This window comes from Danio rerio, chromosome 18 (genome assembly GCF_049306965.1).
Source record: "Danio rerio strain Tuebingen ecotype United States chromosome 18, GRCz12tu, whole genome shotgun sequence".
Taxonomy (NCBI): domain Eukaryota; kingdom Metazoa; phylum Chordata; class Actinopteri; order Cypriniformes; family Danionidae; genus Danio; species Danio rerio.
The window spans coordinates 3,027,699-3,043,544 of record NC_133193.1 but is presented as its reverse complement, the minus strand read 5'-3'; the positions used below and the strand labels follow the sequence as shown (position 1 = coordinate 3,043,544).

The following is a 15,846-nucleotide window of genomic DNA, read 5'->3' as shown; positions in this document are numbered from 1 at the left end:
CTTTTTAAAATCCTTTTTATTAAACACTGTTCAAATTGAGACTTATATATACATCTGAATAATGGCTTGGCCAATGTTTTCTATTAAAACCGGGATGTTTTCACAGAGAAATAAGAGTTATCAAAGCACAAAAGACGTATTTTACATTCAATGAACTGTAAGTGTTGTACTAGCTTGGTTTTGAGGAAGCCACAAACATATTCGCTTCATATTGTTGATTATTTACAGTCTATTGGCTGGATACATTCATTGTCCTGTTATAAAATTAGTTGCACAAATATTCATATTGATAAGTGTGTCAATAATTCACTGCTTAATGAATTTAAGATGTAAACATCTCATCATTTAAGGCACAAAGGGTCAGCAGATATGGTCAATTATACAAACACGACATACATTAATTAGTCATTAAGACGCATGATAACTACTCATGAATTAACTTCCATAACATTCATTCATTTTCCTTTAGCTTAGTCCAGGGGTGTCCGAACTCGGTCCTGGAGGGCTAGTTTCCTGCAAATTTTAGCTCCAACTTGCCTCAACACACCTGCATGGATGTTTCTAGAAAGCCTAGTAAGAGCTTGATTTGCTAGCTGTGTCTGATTGGGGTTGGAACTAAACTTTGCAGGACACCGGCCCTCCAGGACCGAGTGTGGACACCCCTGCCTTAGTCCCTTTGTTCGTTAGGGGTCACCACAGCGGAATGAACCACCACAGCGGAATGAACCAATTTATCCAGCATATGTTTTACACAGTGGATGCCCTTTCAGGTGCAACCCGGTGCTGGGAAACATCCATACACACTCATTCAAACTCATACACCAATTTAGATCATCAATTTCCCTATAGCGCATGTGTTTGCTCTGTGGAGGAAACCCACACCAACACAGGGAGAACATGCAAACTCCACATAGAAACGCCAACTGACCCTGCTGGGGCTCAAACCAGCAACCTTCTTGCTGCAAGGTAACAGTGCTAACCACTAAGCCCCTATGTCACCTCCCAATTTCCATAACATGACACTATATTTTAAGTCTTGTTTAACAACTGAATTCAGATAGATCGTCAATAGTGTGTTTTTGCTGTGATTAGCACTGTTACATGACAAAATATCTGCTAGTGTTCATAAACATGTAGATACACTAAGAAATGTTGGGTTATTTAAACCCAAATTGGGTAAAATATGAACTAATCAGCCTGATCTCACGCGGAAACGCAAGTATTTTACGTTTTGTCAGTTTAGTGGCTAATTCGTACGAGTTCAGTCATATGAAATTGTACGATTTTAAAAAGGAGGCGTGGCAACCAATCCCACCGCTAACCCCAACCATCATTGGGTGATGAGCAAATCGTACTAAATTGCACAAATTAGATTGTACGAATTCATACAAATTAGCCACTCAATCAAAAAGTTACGAATTGCTGTGAGATTGCTTTGGAACTAACCCTAACAGTGAGTGTCTCTGGCCCAGATCTGGCCCACACAATCAGCTTTTGCTTGGCCCACATGAGCAGTGAATTACGGTACATGACTGGACCAAGTCTGGCTTCCATACAAGGGCCAAACATGGACGATATCTGGACCAAGTCTCAGCCAAGTAAATTGCCCATAACTGGGCCTGAACTGGGCCAGATATGTTGGTGTGTCACGACTGCAAAGAATTTGATAAACCCATGAAGCAGTTTGCTTTATGGCCATGCTTCTTGAAGCAACCTGATTGGTAGAATGTTTTCTTTACTCAAAAATAATTTAAATGTGTTTTAAAAGTGGGTCAAGTTAGGCCAAATTTACGTGGACCACATATACATTTTTAACATATGGGCCAAAAACTACATTTGATATCTGGCCCAAGTCTTGTGTGCAATATTAAAGACGGTGCCACCTCTGCCAAAGCTGGGCCATGTTTGGCTCACATGCTGTATGCCAGTACCAGACGAATGCCTGCTGTGCCAGCTTTTAGGCCAAATCTGGGCCAGATTTCTTTGCTACCTGGGATGTTGATCCTGGAACAACATTTAAATCAGCCAATCAGAACTGTTAGCTTTATAGACATCTACATGATCGTCATCCAACTAATATTCCCCTCTGATTTTGGGAATAATTACAGAAATGGTTGGGTTTATGAATAGGTATGGATTACATTTTCCAACAAAAATGATGTTCCAGGCTCAACACAGATGTTAATTCAGGATCATATTTGGCTAAAATCATGAGGTGCGTTAGTCCTTGTTACACCAATACATTGGGTTGAAATAATCCAGCATCAATGGACAATCAAATGGACAATCAATGGTTTACATTCATAATGCCACAATGCTTCCCTGACCAATGGAACACAACATTCTCTGAGGAGTAAAACACATAAAAGCTATTAAATATAGTCAACAGAACTGTAGAGGAATTGTATTCATCATTTTCAAAACAATAAACAGGGAATAGTGATGGGTCGTTCATGAATGATTCGTTCATTTTGATTGAATCTTCAATATGACTCGGGAACTACGAGTACTCTCAGGGAGTGATTCGTTCATCCTGTGCATCATGTGCGTGCGCACATTTGTGCAGGTGGTCTCGTTCATTTCAAGTCTTTTGAGTCGTTCATCGCGGAAAGCCAGAAGCCAATTATATGCGTTTAGAGCCGGAAAAAGAATTGATCCGTTCATCTCTCGAGTCCTCTATCGGGTTTGAGTCACTCGTTCCTCACTTGCCAATCATACGCGTTTAGAGCCGGAAAAAGAATTGAACCGTTCATCTCTCGAGTCCTCGGGTTTGAGTCATTCTGTCACGTGATGAAAGGTGAACTAATTATCATGGCTCCTATCGGCTCAGACTGTGCACATTGGTTAAGATTATATGTGACTGTCAGTGTAACGTGAACGAACCACTGACATTTGAAGACATGAAGAGGTGAGCTGAGCAAGGAGACAGCAATGCCTTCATAGACAAAAGAGCAGGTAAACATTGAATTATTATTTTCTCCTTCTTATAGTACTCTATTTATGACTTATTTGTCGTGTGATCAACCTTTTGGGCTAGTTGTAGATGTGTTTGGAAGCAATTCGTAACATTTTAATAATATTTTAGCAAATTGAACCAAATGAACGAAAATGACTCGCAAAGAGATTCGTTCATCTCGATGAACGAGACTCAAAGATCCGAGTACGTAAAATGATCCGAACTTCCCATCACTAATAGTGAATAAAACAATTCATTTATGATGATATATTGCTGAATCTAACAAAAACGTATGTCTAGACTTTATGTAGTTGTCCTAATTCCCAATGTTGATTCTCATTTCTACAGTATTTTATACATCATGTTTCTGGTAACAATGCCTTCAAGTAGCAAACCTCCTCAATTGTGTCAAAAATTGGTACTGATTAAAATCAACCCATACTAACACAACTCAAAGTATCACGTGCATTTCAACATCAGTTTGTTTTCTGGCTCTGTTAATTCAAGCTTTAAACATTCATTCGATCATAAAACAATCAATGAGCCAAATAGTTAGAAAAAAAAGTCAAAAGAAGCATCATAAAGCAAAATCCAACCAGAAATATTGCTCAATAGAACTAATCTAGTACCCTCGAGAGTTATACAAGACACATGTGATGATGACACTCATCAGAAATCACACTACAGTAAATCTTCGACATTCAAAGGGAACGATCTAATCCTGCGAGTTATAAAATGATCAGCATCTACAAATACCCACGTCTTCAGCTTGCAGATTATCGAGCTTTCCGAATCAAGAAAACGACTTTGAGATATTGTTCGATGTAGTTGTACTGTTTTAACTTACTGGAATATTTGATAAAAACCTGCCAACAATAAATTTGAAGATATTAGATGTCATTGAGGTGAGCCATAGGAAGACATCAGAGCTCAAACAACCAAAGAAAGTGTAAAGAAAAATGAAAAAATATTTTGAACATTTGAAAATTTGAGGGGGCGAGGCAGTGGCGCAGTAGGTAGTGCTGTCGCCTCACAGCAAGAAGGTCGCTGGTTCGAGCCTCGGCTCAGTTGACGTTTCTGTGTGGAGTTTGCATGTTCTCCCTGCCTTCGCGTGGGTTTCCTCCGGGTGCTCCGGTTTCCCCCACAGTCCAAAGACATGCGGTACAGGTGAATTGGGTAGGCTAAATTGTCCGTAGTGTGTGTGAATGTTTCCCAGAGATGGGTTGTGGCTGGAAGGGCATCCGCTGCGTAAAAAACTTGCTGGATAAGTTGGCGGTTCATTCCGCTGTGGCGACCCCGGATTAATAAAGGGACTAAGCCGACAAGAAAATGAATGAATGAAAATTTGAGATCTACACAATGAATAATTCACCCATAAACAACCATACACCTTGACTTAAAAAAAGAAATTAACATTTTAATTCATTAATGATGCAGTGAATTGATCTTAAGTGACAGCATCATCTTGAAGAGACTGTTCCCACAGAAATATGAAGCTGCTTATTAATCACCAGATTTCTTTCTTGATTATTAAATCAGCATATTAAAGTGATTTCTTTAAGATCATGGTGAGGATGCAAAGGGAAATAGTTTTGCATCACATGAATAAATACAGTTGCAACTAAATTCATTAATTTTCCTTCGGCTTAGTCTTTATTTTAGAGCTCGCCACAGTGGAATGAACTATTCCAGCATGTGTTTTACACAGTGCATGCCCTTCCAGCTGCAACCCAGTACTGAGAAACACCCATACACTCTCATTCACACACACTCATACACTTTGGCCAATTTAGTTCACCCAATTTCCCTATAGCGAATGTGTTTGGACTGTGGGGGAAACCGGAGCACCCGGAGGAAACTTACACCAACATGGGGAGAACATGCAAACTCCACACAGAAATGCCAACTGACCAAGCCAGGACTCGATCCAGTAACCTTCTTGCTGTGAGGTCACAGTGCGAACAACTGAGCCACTGTGCCACCAGCAGTTTTTACATTTTTCTAAAATGTTAATGCCTCCAGGCTTTCTCCAGAAGAAAAGCATAATTGGAAATACTGTGAAAATGTGCTTGCTTGAGAAATATTTGATAAAGAACAAAAATTATTTACAGAAAAGCTAATCATTTTGTTTTGAACTGTATAATTCATGACAGTCTTGTCGCCTATCCAAGTTTTATAACAGAACAACTAATAACTGGACTTCTAGTTGATCATTTGGTATCAGAAGTGTCTTATATGAAAGGCAAAGGCTTTTAGATGACGCCTATTTTACCACAATAAAATCTGATCATGCCTTGATTATTAATGATTTCATCAGGACAGTAAGGTCTGACTCTGCTTAGACTAAAGTCTCATCACTGAACAGAAATAATGTCCAGTATAGAATATAAAGTCCTGCTGCAGTGGAGACAGAATGAATATTGTGTGTGACTCCATCATGAGCTTGGAGGACTGCATCCATACATCTCTGACACGACTCAAATCACTGATTAATAAAGTCATCTGGAATGCCAAAGAAAGCGTTCCTACAGGACTCCCAGAGTTCATCAAGACTCTTTGGGTTCATCTTAAATCACTCCTTTATCTTACCCCAGACATGCTCAATAATGTTCAAGTCTGGTGACTGGGCTGGCCAATCCTGGAGCAGCTTGACCTTCTTTGCTTTCAAGAGCTTTGATGTGGAGGCTGAAGTATGAGAAGGAGCGCTATCCTGCTGGAGAATTGTCCCTCTCCTGTGGTTTGTAATGTAATGGGCAGCACAAATGTCTTGATACCTCAGGCTGTTGATGTTGATCATCCACTCTGCAGATCTCTGCACGCCCCACATACTGAATGTAGCCCCAAACCATGATTTCTCCTTAACCAAACTTGACTGATTTCTATGAGAATCTTGGCTCCATGCTGGTTCCAGTAGGCCTTCTAAAGTATTTGTGATGATTGGGATGCAGATCAACAGATGATTCAGCAGAAAAATCACTGACACTTTTTCAAATGATCAACTAGAAGTCGAGTTATTATTTGTCGCTCTTATAGCCGAGATTGACGACAAGACATTTGTCAGGCAGTGTACACACCTATATAATAATCAAGCACAGAAGTCGGATTCTGAAGTAGAAACTCGTTTTCTTTCTGCAGGGAATCTGAATCTTAATAAATAAATAAAGATTTAAAGACAAAGGTGTTTTGGAAATTCCACCAGAGAGGTGCCGAAAACTAAGAGCGCTAAAATAGAACTTTAGCTCCACCAACAACTATTAGCAAAAAGCTATAGACCAATTACCAACCTACGTCACGCATGACATCACACGGGTCCCCGGTTGCAAAAAGAAGACAGGCTACAATGGGAAAGATGTCGTGTTGTGCGGTAGGATGCCGAATTTGAGTCCAAAAACAGAAATCTTAACTTTTATCATACACCACACACTGCTTTAATACCGACTGCAGACGTCTTTGACTAAATGGGAGCTGAATGAAGTGAGGAGCTAATTAGAAATGCTGGACTCTACAGTTCTCATGTCATATCAGGTCAGTTCACGCTATGCTGAATCAGACACATCACTCGTTTTTGATTGCTGCAATGATTTCAGCAAAACAGTTACTTATGGTAACTGCGGACACTGAATACTAAGAATGAAACGTGAAAGTTACGTTTATTAAGGTAAACTTGGTTTTATATTCACACATTCATTCAGTGACAACTTGTGAAACACTCCCTATATTGTTTACCACGACACTTTGAATATTCGGTCTGAAATAACCTGCAAGTGTGACTTGAAAACAACATTAGCACTGTTTATTTGACTGTGAACAGTGTTGTACTTTGATAGTCATTGGCTGCTGCTAATATGATTTCGCTATTTAGAGTTTGCAAATAATATTTTTATGAAATTATATTATTAAGGAGAAAGTCTGAATGTGCGAATATAAAACCAACTTTACCTTTATGTGTAGGTTCACATACCCTGCCGTACAGGTGAAGTTCACTGTCATGCAGTCGTTTCGCGTGTTGGTGATTAATTACCTAGGGCTTGTATAACGTTAGCTCCGTCTTGTTTCCTTGTCTTTGGCTAGGCGGAATCTCTGTGTTTAGCTCTTGAATCTGGTCATCATGGAGCAATATTTATTGCACATGAGCTCAAAGAACAACATTGTTGGCATCCAAAGACTTGTAGACCTTTAACTTCTCTCTTGTAAAATCACTCGGAGCCTCAATGAGATTGTATATTTCGGGCTGGATGCTCGGTCACTTCGTCTTATCCAATATTCATTGGGTGGGTGCTATCGCAAATGGACCTGTCAGATGAACGCCGCTCACTTTAACGTTAATTTTGCCGAACCACTGTGCTTATCACTGGGAGACGAGCTGTTATAATACGCTGTAAGCATTATGTAACTAATATATATAATATGTAAGTAATAATTTCTAAGACAACAACAACAACAACTCTGCACCGCATCTGATGTCATCCCCTCGCTGTAAATGCTAGGGCTCCCGGTTGCTTTCTGCCACCTCCCTGCGGGCGCATTCTGTATGTTTACAAACATGGTAATTGGTCTATTGGCTGTTTTATAAAAATGGGAGTGGCTACACTATGCCCTGCCCCCTTTTCATGTATCAATAGAAATTACGTCAAACACTGCAATTAAAAATGCCCATTTCAAAGCACTTGATGGGAACTTTAAAGGAACTTTGGTTGAACAGCAGAAAGAAACTCTAATAGATTTGTGACGAGTAAATAAACGATGATATAATTCAAACTTTTAGGTTGAACTCTTTAACAGATGCCTGGACTTCGGCATCAGTCACATTCATGATTGTCCATCACTGTTTTTCATCATCTGCACTTCCCTGTCCTCCATGCAAGTGTCGCATCCCCAAACCGCAGACGTCTCGGCCGTGAGCAGATTATACGCCGTCTCCGTCATCCCCGTGCAAACTCTGTGGAACCATTTCTGACACGAAGCCTCGCACAGAATGGCCTCTTGGTCATCATTCACTTCGTTTAAGCAAATCCCGCATGGGAAAACAGGCTCGGATGAAGACGACGTGCTTCTGCGTTTCACTTTATTCATTCTCAAAGCACTTCTGCGATAATCTGGAGACTTCTTTTCATTATTAGAGTGAAAAACTCCATTGAGTTTTTCCGGTCCTCCCTTGGTCTTGTTGTCCTGAGTCGCGTTTTCTTCACAGTTCACATTGTGTGAGTGTTTTTTATTCGCTGCTTCGCTGTGGTCTTGTTTGGTGTTGGATTGTGTGAAGTTATTCAGGTTAGGGCTCATATTTCGGGTTGTATTTGCATCTGGATTGAACCCTGGACTCCTTTGGTTGAGATTTTGCAGTGGTATCTGATCGCCGTGCTCTACAGATCCAAAGTGCATGTTGTTGTTGTTGTTGTTTCCACCACAAAAAGCATGCACATAATTTGGACTGTAGTTAAACCTGTGTGTTCTACTGAACCCGGTTGGATTCTGGGAAAAATACTGAGGTTGTGTCTGAATAGTGGGCCCGTATGGTGAAGGCATCCTGGACGACCCATAGCTGTTGGATGCTGGGTAATGCGAGTGTCCAAAATAAGGCTTCAGGGATGGAGAGACGTAATTGTCATCGAAAGGATTGGCAGCGATCAGATGATCAGCGCTCGGGTTTGGCGGAGGAGCATATTCAGATAGAGGAGAGAAGGGCGGAGCCTGACAAGAAAACACACCTTTATTTTCATGCACAAATCAAAAGCTCTTCAAATGTGTGTGTGTGTTTTACTTAACAGCACATCATGTGGTATTGTAAAGTGACCTAATATTGTGTTGGTGTCTACTACGACTGATTTAAATGCATCTAAGGTCAGAAAACATGTCAGAATGTGCACAATATATGATTTCAGCATCAATATTACAATGTGTGGATCCGAAATAGTCACATCTCAGGATCTGCAATGTTGAGTTGGGATTATAGTTGATCAATAATTGAGAATACAAGAGATTTATGGAGTCATTGCAAAGTTTAAGCATTAAAGATTGAAACTTTAGCGTTTGCAAATGTTTTAAAGGCTTTTGAGGAGAGCGTAAAGCTTTCAGCACAATAACGCACAACATTTGTTTAACAACATTACTTTATATACCTAACAGCAGATCATGTGGTATTTTTAAAGTGCCCTAATATTGTGTTGGTGTCTGAGACTGATTTAAATGCATCTAAGGTCAGAAAACATGTCAGAATGTGCACAATATATGATTTCAGCATCAATATTACAATGTGTGGATCCGAAATAGTCACATCTTAGGATCTGCAATGTTGAGTTGGGATTATAGCTGATCATCAATTGAGAATACAAGAGATTTATGGACTCATTGCAAAGTACAAGCATTAAAGAGTTAAACTTTATCGTTTGCAAATGTTTTAAAGGCTTTTTAAGAGAGTGTAAAGCTTTCAGCACAATAACGCACAACATTTGTTTAACAACATTATATATTTAACAGCACATCATGTGGTATTTTAAAGTGCCCTAATATTGTGTTGGTGTCTACTACGACTGATTTAAATGCATCTAAGGTCAGAAAACATGTCAGAATGTGCACAATATATGATTTCAGCATCAATATTACAATGTGTGGATCCGAAATAGTCACATCTTAGGATCTGCAATGTTGAGTTGGGATTATAGCTGATCAATAATTGAGAATACAAGAGATTTATGGAGTCATTGCAAAGTTTAAGCATTAAAGATTGAAACTTTAGCATTTGCAAATGTTTTAAAGGCTTTTGAGGAGAGTGTAAAGCTTTCAGCACAATAACGCACAACATTTGTTTAACAACATTATATATTTAAGAGCAGATCATGTTTTATTTTAAAGTGACCTAATATTGTGTTGGTGTCTACTAAGACTAATTTAAATGCATCTAAGGTCAGAAAACATGTCAGAATGTGCACAATATATGGTTTCAGCATGGATATCACAATGTGATAGTCACGTTAAGGGATCTGCAATGTTGAGTTGGGATTATAGTTGATCAATAATTGAGAATACAAGAGATTTATGGAGTCATTGCAAAGTTTAAGCATTAAAGATTGAAACTTTAACGTTTGCAAATGTTTTAAATGCTTTTTAAGAGAGTGTAAAGCTTTCAGCACAATAACGCACAACATTTGTTTAACAACATTATATTTATTTAACAGCAGATCATGTGGTATTTTAAAGTGCCCTAATATTGTGTTGGTGTCTACTAAGACTGATTTAAATGCATCTAAGGTCAGAAAACATGTCAGAATGTGCACAATATATGGTTTCAGCATGGATATCACAATGTGATAGTCACATTAAGGGATCTGCAATGTTGAGTTGGGATTATAGTTGATCAATAATTGAGAATACAAGAGATTTATGGAGTCATTGCAAAGTTTAAGCATTAAAGATTGAAACTTTAGCGTTTGCAAATGTTTTAAAGGCTTTTGAGGAGAGCGTAAAGCTTTCAGCACAATAACGCACAACATTTGTTTAACAACATTACTTTATATACCTAACAGCAGATCATGTTTTATTTTAAAGTGCCCTAATATTGTGTTGGTGTCTGAGACTGATTTAAATGCATCTAAGGTCAGAAAACATGTCAGAATGTGCACAAAATATGATTTCAGCATCAATATTACAATGTGTGGATCCGAAATAGTCACATCTCAGGATCTGCAATGTTGAGTTGGGATTATAGCTGATCATCAATTGAGAATACAAGAGATTTATGGAGTCATTGCAAAGTTTAAGCATTAAAGAGTTAAACTTTAGCATTTGCAAATGTTTTAAATGCTTTTGAGGAGAGCGTAAAGCTTTCAGCACAATAACGCACAACATTTGTTTAACAACATTACTTTATATACTTAACAGCAGATCATATGGTATTTTTAAAGTGCCCTTACATTGTGTTGGTGTCTCCTACGACTGATTTAAAAGCATCTAAGGTCAGAAAACATGTCAGAATATGCTAAATATATGGTTTCAGCATGGATATCACAATGTGATAGTCACGTTAAGGGATCTGCAATGTTGAGTTGGGATTATAGTTGATCAATAATTGAGAATACAAGAGATTTATGGAGTCATTGCAAAGTTTAAGCATTAAAGAGTTAAACTTTAGCGTTTGCAAATGTTTTAAAGGCTTTTGAGGAGAGTGTAAAGCTTTCAGCACAATAACGCACAACATTTGTTTAACAACATTATATATTTAACAGCAGATCATGTGGTATTTTTAAAGTGTCCTAATATTGTGTTGGTGTCTACTACGACTGATTTAAATGCATCTAAGGTCAGAAAACATGTCAGAATGTGCACAATATATGATTTCAGCATCAATATTACAATGTGTGGATCCGAAATAGACACATCTTAGGATCTGCAATGTTGAGTTGGGATTATAGCTAATCAATAATTGAGAATGCAAGAGATTTATGGAGTCATTGCAAAGTTTAAGCATTAAAGAGTTAAACTTTAGCGTTTGCAAATGTTTTAAAGGCTTTTGAGGAGAGCGCAAAGCATCCGGGCACAATAACGTACATTTGTATAGCAACATTATATATTTACCAGCAGATCATATGGTATTTTAAAGTGCCCTGATATTGTGTTGGTGTCTACTACGACTGATTTAAATGCAAGTCAGAAAGAAGTACATACTTTTAGAATATACTTTTAGTATAAGTATGCGAATGGGGACGCAGCACAATTTTATTCTCTGAGTTGACAGAGAGCATGTGCTGATGTAGAGTTTCCTGCAGTACCTGTGTGCAACTACAACTACTTTAAATGCAGGTCAGAAAACATGTCAGAATATGCATTTACTTTGGGGCTGCACAATTTATGGTTTAAGCACTATGGGATGCATCCACAATATTCACATCACAGGATCTGCAATGTTGAGTTGGGGTTATAGTAGAGATTTATGGAGTTTTTGCAAATAACAACATTATATATTTAACAGCAGGTCATGTTGTAATTTAAAGTGCCCTAATATTGTGTTGGTGTCTACAACGACTGATTTAAATGCATCTATGGTCAGAAAACATGTCGGAATGTGCACAATATATGGTTTCAACATGAATATCGCAATGTTTGCATCCACAATAGTCACATTGCAGGATCTGCAATGTTGAAATGGGATTATAGATGATCAACAGTTGAGAATACATGAGATTTGTGGAGTCGTCGCAAATTATAAACATAAAACAGTGAAAATGTATTATTTGTATGTGTTTTTAGGGCATCTCAAGAGAGCGTAAAGCTTTCGAGCACAATAATGTACAACATTTGTATAACAACATTATATATTTAACAGCAGATCATATGGTATTTTAAAGTGCCCTTATATTGTGTTGGAGTCTCCTATGACTGCTTTAAATGCAAGTCAGAAAAAAGTACATACTTTTAGAATGTATTATACAATTTTATTCTCTGAGTTGACAAAGAGCATGTGCTAATGTAGAGTTTCCTGCAGTACCTGTGTGCTTGACTTGCGTCTCTTTTTATCAGGACTTCCCAGTAGCAGCCCAGGACCCGCTAAAACATCCAGCCCAGCTTCACCTCCTGGCAAAAATCAAATCAAGGAGTCAGTTGAAATCAAATATCACTTTTTTTTTTTTTTTTAAGTGTGTGGGTCAGTAAAAGTGCTCTTGCTATATACACTCACCGGCCACTTTATTAGGTACGCCTGTCTAACTGCTTGTTAATGCAAATTTTTAATCAGCCAATCCCATTGCAGCAATTCAGTGCATGTAGGCATGTAGACATGGTCAAGACGATCTGCTGCAGTTCAAAGCGAGCATCAGAATGGGGAAGAAAGGGGATTTAAGTGACTTTGAACGTGGCATGGTTGTTGGTGCAAGACGGGCTGCTCTGAGTATTTCAGAAACTGCTGATCTACTGGGATTTTCATGCACAACCATCTCTAGGGATTAAAAGGAATGGTCTGAAATAGAGAAAATATCCATTAAGCGGCAGTTCTGTGGGCGCAAATGCCTTGTTGATGCTGGAGGTCAGAGGAGAATGGCCAGACTGGTTCCAGCTGATAGAAAGGTAACAGTAACTCAAATAAGCACTCGTTACAACCGAGGTCTGCAGAAGAGCATCTCTGAACACACAACACGTCCAACCTTGAGGCGGATGGGCTTGATATGTTTATAGCACTGACATATATAGCACAAGTCCTTTTATTGACCCCCACACTCAAAAAAATGCATCAACACATTTACAGTGATAGATACAGGAACATTCATTCATTTTCTTTTTGGCTTGTCCCTTTATTAATCTGGGGTCGCCACAGCGGAATGAACCGCTAACTTATCCAGCACATGTTTTACGCAGCGGATGCCCTTCTAGCTGCAACCCATCAGTCAGAAACATCATTCACACTCATACACTACGGACAATTTAGCCTACCCAATTCACCTATAGCACATGTTAGTACTGTGGGGGAAAACGGAGCACCCAGAGGAAACCCACACAAACTCAAGGAGAACATGCAAACTCCACAAAGAAATACCAAATGACCCAGCCTAGGCTTGAACCAGCGACCTTCTTGCTGTATTAGCCCAATAAACATTCATTCACTAAATTTCCTTCAGCTTAATCTCTTTATCAGGGTTCACCACACACTTGTTCACACACACACTCACACTACAGACAATTTCGTTTTTTCCAATTCCCCTATAGCGCATGTGTTTGAACTGTGGAGGAAACCCACACCAACACAGGGAGAACAATCAAACTCCACACAGAAACGCCAACTGACCCAGCTGGGACTCGAACCAGCGACCTTTTTGCTGTGAGATGATGGTGCTAACCACTGAGCCACCGCACTGCCCCCCAAAAAACAAAAAAATATATCAAACATTTCTTAAAAATCAATTATATCCTTTTGTTTTGCTGCCCATTTCACTTTACCTTCTAGCAACCTTTAAACACTTAATAATTCTGGATTGTTGTAACTCAACGTTGGGCTTAATAAGGACAACTCATTAAAAAAATTATGGTAGCCCAAAAAACATCAAAATAAATAAAACATTTGCTAAAAATCTGTATAAAATATAATTTAAATACAGGTACACATTCATATCTATTTATTATTTTTTATTTACTGTCTTTCTCACTGTACACTGCTCAGTTCTGGTTTTTAGGATTTAATAGTGAACATTTCACTGTCAGATTTACTCTCGCATGTTTTGTTGATGTAGATGTAGAATATTAGATTTAAAATGAGATATATTATCCTTATAATATACAAAAATTTATGTATATTTTCATCTACGCAAACGTATAATTCACTGCCCATTCCACTCTTCCTTACCTACAGTCTCTTCTAGCAACCTATAAACACTCATAATTCTGGGTCACAATTTGGACAACCTGGACAAAAAAAATGATGGTCCAAAAAACATCAAAATGAATTAGAAATGTTCTAAAAATATGTATAAATTATCATTTAAATAAAGGTACACATGTGTATATATATATATATTTATTATTTTTTATAAATAAACACTCATAATCCTGGGTTGTTGTAACTCAACGCTGGGTCAAATATGGACAACCTGGACAAAAATGATGGTCCAAAAACATCAAAATGAATAAAACATTTGCTAAAAATATGTATAAAATATAATTTAAATATAGGTACACATTCATATCTTATTTTTTTATTTACTGTCTTTCCCACTGTGTCCTCCTTGTATTCTGTGTTTTAGGATTTAATAGTGAACATTTCACTGTCAGATTTACTCTCGCATGTTTTGTTGATGTAAATTTTGAATATTAGATTTAAAATTAGATTTTTTTTTTCTTAAAATACACAAAAATGAATATCCATACAAATGTTAATACACTCATAATTATGGGTTGTTGTAACTCAACGTTGGGTCAAACATGGACAACTCTTTTAAGAATTATAGTAGCCCAAATTCACTTTTTTGGAGGGGGATTTAATAGTGAACATTTCACTGTCAGATTTACTCTCGCATGTTTTGTTGATGTAAATTTTGAATCTTAGATTTAAAATTAGATTTTTTTTTCTTAAAATACACAAAAATGAATATCCATGCAAATGTTAATACACTCATAATTATGGGTTGTTGTAACTCAACGTTGGGTCAAATATAGACAACTCTTTTAAGAATTATAGTAGCCCAAATTCACTTTTTTGGGGGGGGATTTAATAGTGAACATGTCACTGTCAGATTTACTCTCGCATGTTTTGTTGGTGTATATTTAGGAAGTAAACTTTGCTATGACTTCTCCAAACTTCCTGAAACTCTCTCTGAAGTGTCTCCATCTGACAGCTTTCACTTTGAGGCCTGACACGTTTGTTTTCTTAAATCTTGGAAACACTGAAGTGTGTCTACTTTTCAGTTCTTCCCCAAAGGCCTGGAGGCCGCCAAACTGTTACCGTCGCTCCGGTCATTACGACCAACACCGAAATAACCCTCTAAAAACACGGAAAATAAACGTTACCTCGGTTTCGTTTGAGAGAGAATGACTCTTTCTCCTGCTCTGTGGACATTACAGTCTCCCTCACATGTCTCAAACGGGGAAATACTGAAATGCTGACGTTAAAAAGAGTGGTTGAAGTTGACTCGTCTGGGTTTTTCACCTTTTCTCTTCAATCACGGCGGCGGCGGCGACCGGGAAGCGAATTCACCGTTGCTACTATGGCGAAGGCTGCGCTATTAAAGGGACAGTTCACTCTAAAATTTAAACCTCATCATCATTTACTTTTACTCAAATCGCTCTAAACGTGTGGATTTCTTTCTTTTGTTGAACACAGATTAAGATATTCTGAAGAATGTTGGTGGAAGAAGAAGTAATACTGGAAGTCATTGACAACGTTAAATACTAACAAAATACTATGGAAGTCAATG

General features: G+C 38.1%; 1 protein-coding gene across 3 annotated transcripts; it reads right to left on the bottom strand.

Annotated features, from left to right (window-relative positions):
* Positions 1–15,630, bottom strand: pygo1 (pygopus family PHD finger 1). 3 transcript variants are annotated; one of them, XM_073929591.1, is made up of 4 exons: positions 15,440–15,630; positions 12,435–12,520; positions 7,250–8,644; positions 1–497 (listed from the first exon to the last, which is right to left on the bottom strand). In XM_073929591.1, the coding sequence occupies exons 1-3, from the start codon at positions 15,486–15,488 to the stop codon at positions 7,766–7,768; spliced, it is 1,014 nt and encodes a 337-aa protein (XP_073785692.1). In that variant the 5' UTR covers positions 15,489–15,630; the 3' UTR covers positions 1–497; positions 7,250–7,765.
* Between the last annotated feature and the right edge of the window lie 216 nt (positions 15,631–15,846).

Bases quoted from the DNA above. Each gene is read 5' to 3' on its own strand.
- pygo1 (XM_073929591.1), bottom strand. From the start codon at position 15,488: ATGTCCACAGAGCAGGAGAAAGAGTCATTCTCTCTCAAACGAAACCGA. The intron at 12,521-15,439 runs GTAACGTTTATT...GATTTTTGCCAG, and splicing joins CTCTCTCAAACGAAACCGAG to GAGGTGAAGCTGGGCTGGAT. The intron at 8,645-12,434 runs GTACTGCAGGAA...TTTTCTTGTCAG, and splicing joins GACGCAAGTCAAGCACACAG to GCTCCGCCCTTCTCTCCTCT.